Source organism: Phocoena sinus, chromosome 9, assembly GCF_008692025.1.
Source record: "Phocoena sinus isolate mPhoSin1 chromosome 9, mPhoSin1.pri, whole genome shotgun sequence".
Taxonomy (NCBI): Eukaryota; Metazoa; Chordata; class Mammalia; order Artiodactyla; family Phocoenidae; genus Phocoena; species Phocoena sinus.
The window spans coordinates 23,441,810-23,454,181 of record NC_045771.1 but is presented as its reverse complement, the minus strand read 5'-3'; the positions used below and the strand labels follow the sequence as shown (position 1 = coordinate 23,454,181).

General features: G+C 39.6%; 1 protein-coding gene across 7 annotated transcripts in view; it reads right to left on the bottom strand.

Moving 5' to 3' along the window:
* Positions 1–12,372, bottom strand: part of TNPO3 (transportin 3) — an 82,751-nt gene that overhangs the window by 12,939 nt on the left and 57,440 nt on the right. For 6 of the 7 annotated variants that reach the window (XM_032642502.1, XM_032642500.1, XM_032642501.1 and 3 more), the window contains 6 exons: positions 11,548–11,608; positions 10,538–10,678; positions 7,518–7,634; positions 6,556–6,650; positions 5,165–5,321; positions 3,465–3,632 (listed from right to left, as the gene is read on the bottom strand). In XM_032642502.1, coding sequence (XP_032498393.1) covers positions 3,465–3,632; positions 5,165–5,321; positions 6,556–6,650; positions 7,518–7,634; positions 10,538–10,678; positions 11,548–11,608 — 739 coding nt within the window. Of the gene's footprint in view, positions 1–3,464; positions 4,209–5,164; positions 5,322–6,555; positions 6,651–7,517; positions 7,635–10,537; positions 10,679–11,547; positions 11,609–12,372 lie in introns of all 7 variants that reach the window. The other variant, XR_004351369.1, reaches the window with a different exon arrangement.

Sequence of the window (12,372 nt, the reverse complement as noted above, 5' to 3'; positions counted from 1 at the left end):
AAAAATTAAATATATATACCATATGATCCAGCAATTCTACTTCTGGGATATATCCAAGGGAAACAAAAACACTAACTCGAAAAGATATCTACACCTCACGTTCACAGGAGCATTATTTACAGTAGCCAAGACATGGAAACAACCTAACTGTCCATGGATGGATGAATGGATAAAGAAGTTGCAGTATGTGGTACACACAATGGATATTATTATTCAACCATAAAAAACGAAAAAATCCTGGGCTTCCCTGGTGGCGCAGTGGTTAAGAATCCTCCTGCCAATACAGGGGACACTGGTTTGAGCCCTGATGTGGGAAGATCCCACATGCCACAGAGCAACTAAGCCCATGCACCACAACTACTGAGCCTGTGCTTTAGAGCCTGCAGGCCACAACTACTGAGCCCGCGTGCCACAACTACTGAAGCCTGTGAGCCTAGAGACTGCTCCACAACAAGAGAAGCCACTGCAATGAGAAGCCCGCGCACCACAACAAAGAGTAGCCCCCACTCACCGCAGCTAGAGAAAGCCCGCATGCAGCAATGAAGAGCCAACGCAGCCAAATAAATAAATAAATAATAAATTAAAAAAAAACAAAAACGAGGAAATCCTACCATTTCTGACAAAATGGATGACCTTAAAGGCATTATGGTAAGCAAAATAAGTTAGAGAAAGACAAACACTGTATGATCTCACTTATATGTGGAATCTAGAAAAACAAAACAAAACTCATAGAAAAAGAAATCAGACTTGTGGTTACCAGAGGCAAAAAGTGGGGGGAGGGAAACTGGAGGCAGTGGTCAAAAGGTCAAACTTCCAGTTATAAGATAAATAAGAACTAGTTAAGTAAGTAAATCCTATGAGTTTTCAACAGGAGAAATTTTTTTTCCTTTTTTCCTTCTTTTCTTTTTATTGTGTCCATAGGAGAAGATGAATGTTAGCTGAACCTACTGTGGTAACCATTTCACAATATATGTAAATCAAACCATTATGCTATATGCCTTAAACTTACACACTGATATAGATCAATTATTTCTCAAAATATTCAAATCAAGAGACAAAGCTGGTACGCCATCTTCTACTGAAGAATCTGTGTTGAACTTTGAAAATGTATGACTGAGAATGTGCTCAAGAATGTTAATTTTCTTCAGACTTATATCCTTAGTTACGAGTTCAATCAGTTTACAGCGTACAGACAACCTAAATTTATGTAAGAGTTCCTTTACAAAAACTCAGTTTTAAGTTGGTGTTTATAGAAAATCACTTTTTAAAAAAATTTTTTTATTTTATATCAATCCAAGTATAGTTGATTAACAATGTTGTGTTAGTTTCAGGTGTACAGCAAAGTGATTCAGTTATACATATACATGTATCTATTCTTTTTCAAATTCTTTTCCAATTTAGGTTATTACAGAATATTGAGTAGAGTTCCCTGTGCTACACAGGAGGTCCTTGTTGGTTATCTATTTTAACAATCACTTTAAAATAATTTAGGAATTCAGTGGGTACACAGTAAATTTAAGAGCACAGGGCCACTTGGTTTCTGTTCCTGCCCCAAATTGCTGCTCTCATTTTCTTCTTTAGCCCTTACCTGTATGCTTAGAAATCCAAAATTTTTTGTAAGGTTAAATGTACATAATAAGTTTTTTGTTACCTGGAAACCAAGTATATTTATTTAAAAGTAAGAGTATGGAAATTTTATTTCTCTTATCAATAATGTTTGGAATAAACTTGTTGGTCCCCGGGGTTCACAGAATACTTTTTAGAAAAACAAAAACTACTACTGTATTAGATTGAAATGGAACAGGTGTCGTGAACAGCCAGCAAGGGAACTACAGGTACTATTCATTCCTGAAGCACTTGAGCTAATGGAAGAACTGCAGAGCTATTTGATGAAACCAAAGCCACACAGGAGCGTCACAGAGTTTGATGAGTAAGAATTAAGGTTCATGGAGGGGACTTCCCTGGTGGTGCTATGGTTAAGACTCCGCACTCCCAATGCAGGGGGCCCAGGTTCCATCCCTGGTCAGGGAACTAGATCCCACATGCATACCGCAACCAAGAGTTTGCATGCTGCAACTAAGGAGCCCGTCTGCCACAACTAAGACCCGGAGAAACCAAATAAATAATTAAAAAAAAAAAAAAGTTAAGGGGCTGTTTCTGAAGTAGAAACCTAGAGAAAATGTTAGAAATCCATTACACATCTACCATCTACCCTACATGTGATTGTGTTTCATTTGAGTGAGCTAACGATAAAGTAATGCATATGCCTAAGACAATTTACACTAATCATTGAATTTTGGAGATGAACACACAAATCCAAGACTAGGCAGAACTTTTGGCTCAGTAACATTAGGGTCTGAGAGTGAAAGTGTACTCTTCTTTTGTGAAACTGCTGAAATTGAGGCTAAGAACTGCAATCAGTGATATAAAATAGGAGATAACATTAAGATGTACATGGACTTAAAAGTTATAAGATACTTATGTATCTGGATTTCTGTGGTTCAATCAAGTCAGCTCACGTTAGGTCCAACTGTGTACTTTCCTGAACTGCTCTTATATTAATATTACAAATTATAAACCTCATAAAAAAAAATAATTTACAGGCTATACACTGTATGTTACCATTATGCTCAAAACTTTCATGCAGTACACACAACCTGATTTATAATCATGTGGCCCAGCACTAAAATTAGTTGGACATTACTGGATAGCCTAAAAAAAACTTGCATGCTCAGGTGACAAAGAACCTGGTTCAAGAACTGAAACAGGATATAAATAAATCCAAAGGGGAAACAAATCCAGCTATAGATTGTAGGCTAGTTTTATATGCACATACCTCCAAATGCTCTGGCTAGATTTATTACCAAGGAACCATATAGTGCTATTTAAGGAACCTGAAATGAATTAACACTTCTTTTTTTTTTTTTTTGCGGTACGTGGGCCTCTCACTGTTGTGGCCTCTCCCATTGCGGAGCACAGGCTCCGGACGTGCAGGCTCAGCGGCCATGGCTCACGGGCCCAGCCGCTCCATGGCATGTGGGATCTTCCCAGACCAGGGCACGAACGCGTGTTCCCTGCATTGGCAGGCGGACTCTCAACCAAACCACTGCGCCACCAGGGAAGCCCGAATTAACACTTCTTGAATAACCTGTAATATGGGCATCTCTCACAAGTGAACAAATTTCCCACTGGCCAGCCACATAGCTGAATTCAATGCTTAGTATTCACTTTTGGTAATAAATAAACCCTATGACAGTGACACAAACATATTTTCAAGAACCCTTCTATAGACCCCTTCATTTAACAATTAAACTTAGCAATATACCTAAATCAGGTTCCACGAACATACAACAGGACTGGTTTCAAAGTTATAGTCAGCCTCTCAAGGAACTGTTTAGGACTTGTTAGGGTTAGGGACTAACCCTAACCCTAACCCTTTAAAAAGATTATGAAAACAATCTTACCGGTCTGTCAACCTGCATGATCTCCCAGAGCACTTCGGCCACATCTGGTAGGGTGTATGGGGGGAGACAGAAGCAGCACGTGTGAAGCAGCTGGCTTACAAGTTGCTGTCCAAGCTGGTTCATCACCTGTCCAATCAGTTCTTTCCGTAATTCAAAGTCGTCTTCATGCTGTAAGAAAACAGGAACAGGAAAATTCTAATTTCAACTTTCCAAAGAGCAAGTACTCTTTCCCCTTTAGTCTAGTAATCTCTCTTTCCCGGCGAAGAAAGTATATATAACAGCTGGATTCACAAGGTCCACTAAATGTTCTGTCACCAGGAAGAAAATATTAAGAGTTTAGTTTCAAGGAAATGGGCATGGGCTTCAGCTGAGATTAACCTTAACCCTTAGGTTTTTTAAAGTTTTTTTTTTTTTAAATAAATTTATTTATTTTATTTTTGGCTGCATTGGGTCTTCATTGCTGCATGCGGGCTTTCTCTAGTTGCACAGCGACCGGGGGCTTCTCTTTGTTGTGGTGTGCGGGCTTCTCATTGCGGTGGCTTCTCTTGTTGTGGAGCATGGGCTCTAGGCGCGCAAGCCTCAGTAGTTGTGGCACTCGGGCTCTAGAGCGAAGCCTCAGTAGTTGTGGCGCACGAGCTTACTTGCTCCGCGGCATGTGGGATCTTCCCGGACCAGGGCTCGAACCCGTGTCCCCTGCATTGGCAGGCGGATTCTTAACCACTGCGCCACCAGGAAAGCCCAACCCTTAGGTTTTTCATGAATAGAACACAGAAGAGAAACAATGGTTAGAGATTAAGGGTAGCAATTTTCTTAACCTTTTTTTTTCTGTTAAAAAATAATTTAAAGTATCTGTATTTCCTTTTTTAAAAAGCGACTGAAAAAAAGAAGACTTCTGTCAGATATCTAATCTCTATCAAAAAAAATCTTACTTATTTTCTTCCTTCTTAGTCTTTGAATACACATATTTCTAATATGTTGAAAAAAAAAAAAACTTTTGCAGTGCCTTTCACTTCTAGTTATTTTCTTCTTTTCCCTCTCTCTTTTTACGTCAAAATTCTTCAGTAATTAGCCTAGTCACATACTTAATTCTTCACTGATCTCCCTTACCTTCAATTCTACTCCACATCTAGTCAAACCTACCTTTGAACATTTTGTGAACCACTTTACTACTCCAGCCAAAAAGGTCTCTTAAGTGTCTACTAGTATACTTAGTACTATCCTGACTTTCTCTGATTATGATTTATACCCCAGTTAGATTTTCCTCCCCTCTCCAATCCATCCAAATGGCTCCACTGAGGTCCTTCCTCTTCCAGAAAGTTATCCCAACCTACTTCTTTCCAAAGAGTTTTCCCTCCTCTGATCTCATAGCAATCATGACTTTTATCACTTATCTGACAATCAAATACTGCCTTGTTGCTGTTGTTTAATTCTTTATAACTGTATCTGCTTCTCTCTTCAATTAGACACCAAATGGCTTGGAAGCAGAGATAATTTCAGACTACTTGATACAGCTTACAACACTTAGTACAGGCTGTCTTAAAACTATTAGTTGATATTTTGGTTACTGAATGATCCACTATGGAATATGCCTACCAACACAGATCAAATAAGGAGATGCTGGTTTTCCCCTAAGGAATGAGAAAGAGATATGAGAAAACAATTGAGCTACAAAGTAGAAAGACTACATTGTTCATACTTACATCATTGGCTACCCCTGTGTGGATGAGGTCTCGTAGGAACCTCATGACACTACAGTTGGCATCCCGGTGGTCCAGGGTAGTAGAGGCAATGGCCCATTGTAAGATAGGGATGACAACCTGGCTCCTCAGCAAGGTAACAGGGCTACGCTGAATAAACCTGGTGTGGAAAGACAAGCTAGATATAAATGACAGGATTAGGCTATAAAAGCAGCCGGTGTAAAAAGCAAAACTATGGAGACAGGAAAAAGATCAGTGATTGTTAGGGATTGAGGGAGTGGAGGGTAAGAGGATGAATAGGTGAAGCACACAGGAGTTTCAGGGTCGTAAAACTATTCTGTATGATACTATAATGGTGGATATATGTCATTATGTCATTACACATTTGTCCAAACCCATAGAAAGAACACCACCAAGACAGAACCCTAATGTAAACTATGGACTTTAACAATGACATGTCAATGGAGGTTCATCAATTCTAACAAATGGATCACTCTGGTGGGGGATGTTGATAGTAAGTGAGGCTGTGGGGAAGGAGGGGGGAAGCTAGGGGTATATGGGAACTCTATACTTCCCACTCAGTTTTCTAAGATCCTCTAATGTTTACAGAGAATCTCCAAGAAAAAGATAAAACATTGTTCCAAATTTATTTTACCAGGCAACCATTTGTGCAAAGAGCATCTCTAGAGATTGATTTTTTCAAGGAACACACTGGGAAAACAGGCTGACAACCCACCAAACAATTCTCTCATACCAACACACATACACACACACACAAAAAAGAAGGGTTTTCTGACTTGTCCAAAAATTAACAAAAAAACCAGTGTTCATTACTAACTGATCTGGTTCAAATTCCTGAGCTAAGGACTAAGAATGAATACAAATGTCAGTGTTACTAGTGAAAGGAATTTAAGCAACAAGTGGGGTGGCTGGCTAGGGGTAGAGGTAGGAAGTACATACCAGGTAACTTCTAAGGCACCTTAAAACCCTAAGGATTTTTTATTCTGAGATATGATTATATCTAAAGGATGCTAAGCTTCTCAAGGAAAAAGTTTAAGTAAAGCATGACATCATAGTACCATAAAATGTTAAAACTACATGGGATTCTACAGACTGTCTAGTCAAATATTCTTGCAAAGCTCATTTTTATTGCCTTGGGCATGTTCCCTCCTTCATGCAAGGAAATCAGTTATTTTCCCCTGTTCTCATCCAACTCTTCTTCATTTATGGGAATATTCTGGTTCACGATTTAACTTTGGGTTATGAACCGTTAATCTACCTACTCCTCTTACCTCATTTTACAGAGAAGGAAACAGTTAACTGTTAGGTGACAAGATCAAGCAGTGATGAGGATGAGCAATAAAAAAAAAGGGTCGCTCTTCAGAAGGACTGACCTGGTGGCTAGCCTGAATAGGTCGTCCACAGTGTCAGGGTGATTCTGGAGCCCATTCTGCTGTTCTAAGAGCTGAAAGGTGGGCATGCACAGTGCCTAGAAAAGAAGTTAATTTAAAACAAATGCTTATAAATTAATGCCATGGGATTCAGACTTGCTAAATATCATAACATATACAAAGAGAACAAAGAGGGGAAGCACAGATAAGTAAGAAAAGAAAAAGACTTTGATGAGAGATCAACAAAGGGAAGATATAAATCTTTCTCAGTTGACAAAAACAGTCTTCACATATGAAGTCCACATTTCAGAAAGGGTTGAGGGTACAGATTTCTGTTGATGAAACTGGGTAGATGTCACCTCAAATTTTTAGAAGTTTCTGAAACTGAAGACTGTGCTTATGTACTAGATATGATCTGGTCCACTAAGGGAGTAGTTGATGTTTTAATAATAATAACTATGAAATGTCAATTTTAAAGGGAAAGACATCTTGGGAAAAGGAGCATTATAATTTAACTCCCTAATATATTTCCCCGCCCTGTGAACAGGAGAGGGTAAAAGCAGTATATCAGGAGACTTTTCCAATGCCTGCTATTTACCCTAAGACCATCCCTCCTAAGTAAACTAGTTCACTGGCTGTTCCAGGCAAGAAATTAAAAACAGAAACATGCTTGAGCTTAGAGATCCTTTATTTTAAATCTACTTGCCCACCTTCCCACCCTCCAAAAAAATCCTACCTCTGGATAGCATAAATCAGACAGTAATAACTGTAATGACCAGTACATTTGTATGGTCAGTCTCTCTCTCATTCTCCCAAGCAGGCCTGTCCAGAGAACAACTAGGAAGTTCTACCTCCCTATTATTAGGACAACATCATGCCTGGGAAGGAAATATGAAGAAGCAACAGAATTAAAGACATGGTGAAGAACACACTGCTAGGCCTTTAGACCCTCCAAGAAAACATACCTGGAGCATGTCTAGTAGTCCCTGCCGACAGCCCTCTTCCATGCCATACTCATCCACAAGGATACTACCAAGGTACAGGAAACAGGAATGCTGATGTACATGGTAAACATTCACCATCTGCCAAGGGAAAATCCAATTAGTTCAATTCTTTACCCCTCAACAAGTATCAGCTTAGGACTTCCCTGGCGGCACAGTGGTTAAGAATCCACGTGCCAGTGCAGGGGGCACGGGTTCGAGCCCTGGTCTGGGAAGGTCCCACATACTGCGGAGCAACTAAGACCGTGCGCCACAACGACTGAGCCTGTGCTCTGGAGCCCGCGAGCTACAACTACTGAAGCCCGCGTGCCTAGAGCCTGTGCTCCACAACAAGAGAAGCCACTGCAATGAGAAGCCTGCGCACTGCAACGAAGAGTGGCCCCCGCTCGCCACAAGTAGAGAAAGCCCACGTGCAGCAATGAAGGCCCAACGTAGCCAAAAATAAATATTAATTAATTAATTATTTTTAAAAAGTATCAGCTTAGGTAGCTGTCTGGAGGAAGAAATTCTGAGATAGCCTGGTCTCTTCTCTTTAAGACAACGTAGTAAAGCTTGTTGGCAACATCTTCTAAAACACAGGGCTCAATTCCTCAATTATTTTCAAGTACTCTATTTAGAATTCTTTCAAGACTTTGACCTTTTTTTATCTTTCCAAAACAATGTTGTAGGAGAGTATAATATTTACTTCAAGCTGGAACCATTAAGGAGTTATTATCCAAGGCTTGTGTAATATTTACAAAACCCTAACAATATACCTTAATTTTCCAACCTACAAGTTGCTCTTATTTGCATCAAAGATAATTCTTTTTTTAAAAAACAACCACAGCAGGAACAAAATATCCAATGCCCCTCATATGAGAGGAGACTCTGAAAGCATTGTTGTTGTTTTTTTTGGTGGTACGCGGGCCTCTCACTGTTGTGGCCTCTCCCGCTGTGGAGCACAGGCTCCGGACGCGCAGGCTCAGCGGCCGTGGCTCACGGGCCCAGCCACTCCGCAGCATGTGGGATCTTCCCGGACTGGGGCACAAACTCGTGTCCCCTGCATCGGTAGGCAGACTTTCAACCACTGCGCCACCAGGGAAGCCCTGAAAGCATTGTTTAAATTGGCTTCTAAACCCCTCTATCTAATCATTTGAGTAAAAACAGCATTTCCAATCAAGATATCTGAATCTCTACAGAATAAAAATTTTAATACAATATAAATATTTAAATTAAATTATTTGTTTAGGATTTTTACCCTACTATCCTCCAAAAATTAAGAGGCCACCTGTACATTCATCTATTTAAAATGCCATCACATGAGAATTCCCTGGCAGTCCAGTGGTTAGGACTTTCACTGCCATGGGTCCAGGGTTCAATCCCCGGTCGGGAAACTAAGATCCCACAAGCTGCATGGTACAGCAAAAGAGGGAAAAAAAAGCCCATGCAACATGTATGTATGCATCTTATTACATAAATTCAATTCTTTGAGCTTGGTGGGAGTGGAAGGGCAGAGTAACTGGCACTTATCAGCATATACCATGAAAAGAACACGAGATGGGAGCTATGAATCTGTTCAGTGTTGTATACTCAAAACTATATGCTGTACTTAACGAACGATATAAGTTACGGGTTGGCAAACTTTTTCTTAAAGGGCCAGATGGTAAAAGTTTTAGGCTCTGCCGGACTTACAATCTTTTGACTATTTAACTTTTCCCTGTAGCACAAAAATGGCCAATAAGCAATAATTAGATGAATAAGCATGACTATCTCTCAGTAAAACTTTATTTACAAAAACACGTGGCAGGCCCACTGGCTGTAGTTTACTGACCTCGAATTTATGGGATTTTTGTCACATAAGATGCTACCCTATGCTACTGGAATAAAAGAATAACATAAAAGTCATGAAGGTATCCTCCAATAGCAAAGGGGAGTTAAATCACATTGTATTGGGCCCAGAACGTATTGCACTGAAGGGGACACTTGACCAGAGGTGGACACAGCCTAAATGCAAACATATACTGTTGTACTCAGGGTACAGTAAATGCAGAAAATCACTAAAAATTAAAATTCTGTTAAAATATTTACCTGTACAAACTTTAATCAAATCTACAATTTAAGGAGGCATGGTCATGTAAGTGCCAACTGACACTGCAACAGCATGATCCTGGCTCTGGGTAAGAGCTTCCTTAAGAGTGAGGCAGAACTTGAGGGGGCACTCACTGTCAGAGTCAGCCTGATAGATACCCTGCCCAGGTGGAGAAGGGTCACTTCAGGTTGGCTGGGTGGGGTCTAGCCTGAAGCCCTGTGGTAGTTCTCCTCACAGCATGAGTGCAAAATCTGAGAAGGTACTTGCTCAGAGTCACACTCTGCCTCACCTCCGTCAATTTTGTGCCCATGGCACCTCACTTGCCTAAATCTAGTTCCGGCCCTACTGTAAGGTTAACACCAACATAAATTACTTAGTGAATTAAGTCACTAGTCATAAGTGTCTCATGCAGAATATTCTAGACATGAATATGATCTCAGAGAGCCATGTACAGTGAGGCACACCATTATAATTACATACCAATCTTGGTGATTGAAAGAGTCAAATTTATTTCTTGACAAATGAGAGACTTCTGTAAATAACTAACTACGGTGAAGAAAGAAGAACATCTCTTTGGGTCAGAAATAGCAAAGTTTGACTTGCCACATTTTTAAAAAGGAAATTAATAGAAAATGCTTAACATGGGTATATAAGAGCTGAGCATTAAAGTCATTCCCATTTCTGAATTCCACACTGAAAGGTGCTGCTATTTAGACTATCACTATACAGAACAGATTACAGGCTATTTGCCTAATAAATAACATACCACAGGCACTACTTATCTCTTTCAAATATATTTTAGTTTGTATTTAAGAAATACAAAAATGTTTCATTTCATCAGCAGAGTTTTTGTTCTAAAAGGCTCCTATTTCAAAATTCTGTATACTGTACATTTTCCCTCTTGTAGAGAACTCACCTGTGTGACTAGTGGCTGCAGCAGGGCTGCAGATCCCTTGCCTACACAGCGAACAGCAAAACGGAGGCATCTGCAACAACGTTCTACAATCCGATTATCAGCCCGGTGCTTATTTAGAGTCTCAGATAAAACTGGCCATATCTGAGTCAAAAGTGAAAAGAGCACAGAAAGAAAATGAACAACTAAGTGCTGAAAACAATGCTCCCAAGTTGGTAACAACTTATTTGGCTTTTAAATAATTTGGAAAAATCTTTCTTTATAGGAACACACATGGCCTGATTCTGGTCAGTGGGTGTGTGTATATGTGCTGAGGTTCAATACACTACCCATCACTGAAACAACCACTTCTTAACAGAAGCACAATGACTCTTTACAACACAAGAGGAGCATGTCTAACTTTACGAAAAGACAAAGATACATATTTTCCTAAATTCTGGACTTCCTGATTTAGGATGGGAAGAAGCAGAATGAATTATAGAGGAAGAGATATTTAAAGACAGTTCCAAGAAGTTGGAAGACCTTGAACAAAAGGACTAGAGCTAAGGAAATGGCAAGATTTGATACCACTGAACACTTAAGGATATTTGGTGTTTCCCCCCTGAAGTCTGAAAAGCACTTCTCAAAACATGCCCTCTGATCCTCACATTACCCTCATTTTTTAAAAAAGTCCAAAGGAAGTACATTATCAAAGAGGAAACTAACTGATGGTTAACTGGCTTTGTCAAAAACATTTTGCCGGTAATGATCATGCCTCCCAGCAACAATAAGATTCACACAGCTAATCTCTCCCTACTTTGGCCTTTCAGTGCATTTCCCCACAGCCTGTTTTCTTACCAAATCTAAAATCAAAAATATTTATTTGGATGGTTCTGTTCCTCTTTTCATTGATATTTAAAGCATATCAACAAATTGAATCTTCCTGTGAACCTAGAAGACAGTACCTTCTCACTTTAGTTACCCAGAGCCTTATAAGGAAAAAGGAAGATCCATAGGCATACATTAGCACTTACTTCCTGTATGACTTTTTGGCACGGATGAGTCTGCCCATTTTCCACAATGGGATTGGTGTGTCTGGGGAAAGACAATGGCCCAAATTAGCGAAAGAAGAGCAATTTCATCAAGGACCCAGGGCCCTAATCCCTGCTAGTTATACTTAGTATCATTCTCACCAATTAAAGAAAACCAGAGTATTTTTAAGAATCAATACCTTTTCCTCCCACTCTGTTCAAACACAAGCACAGTTTAAATCATCCCATCAATTTTTTCTCACCTTTAAGCCTCTTCTACTGTAACATGTAAATTCAATCCAACTCTGCTACATGGGCTGTGGGTGTGGGGCACTACAACTATCCTTTCCATCTTTTTTCCCTTTATAAACCTGAATATGTAGTTTCTTCCAAACTAATAAATATATTCAGATTGTCTAAATCCACTATGAGAAACCAAGTACTGCTTCATTCCCAGCATTAAAAGGCAAAAGCATTAGGAACCCTGGTCTACCAAAGACGTTTCTCATGGTTCTATAAATCCAATGATACACAACATGGGCCCACCCACCGTACATCCAATCCAACTATTTGTCTAGTTCTAGAATCCACTAATTTGAAGGAAAGCAGGGGGGGAAAAAAAACCCACTACGATTAGCTACCTACCTCTTTAAAGGAACAAAATTCTTTAATTTTAAAAAGTTCAATAGCAACTCAATAAAAATCTAAATTTTAAAAAATCAGGGCATGTCCACCTTTTGCAGATTTTCTTTCATTTATTGTGAAATAGGAGTTATTGTTAATAGGCTCTCAGAATGGTATGCAACAGGGCTCCCCTAATTATATAAG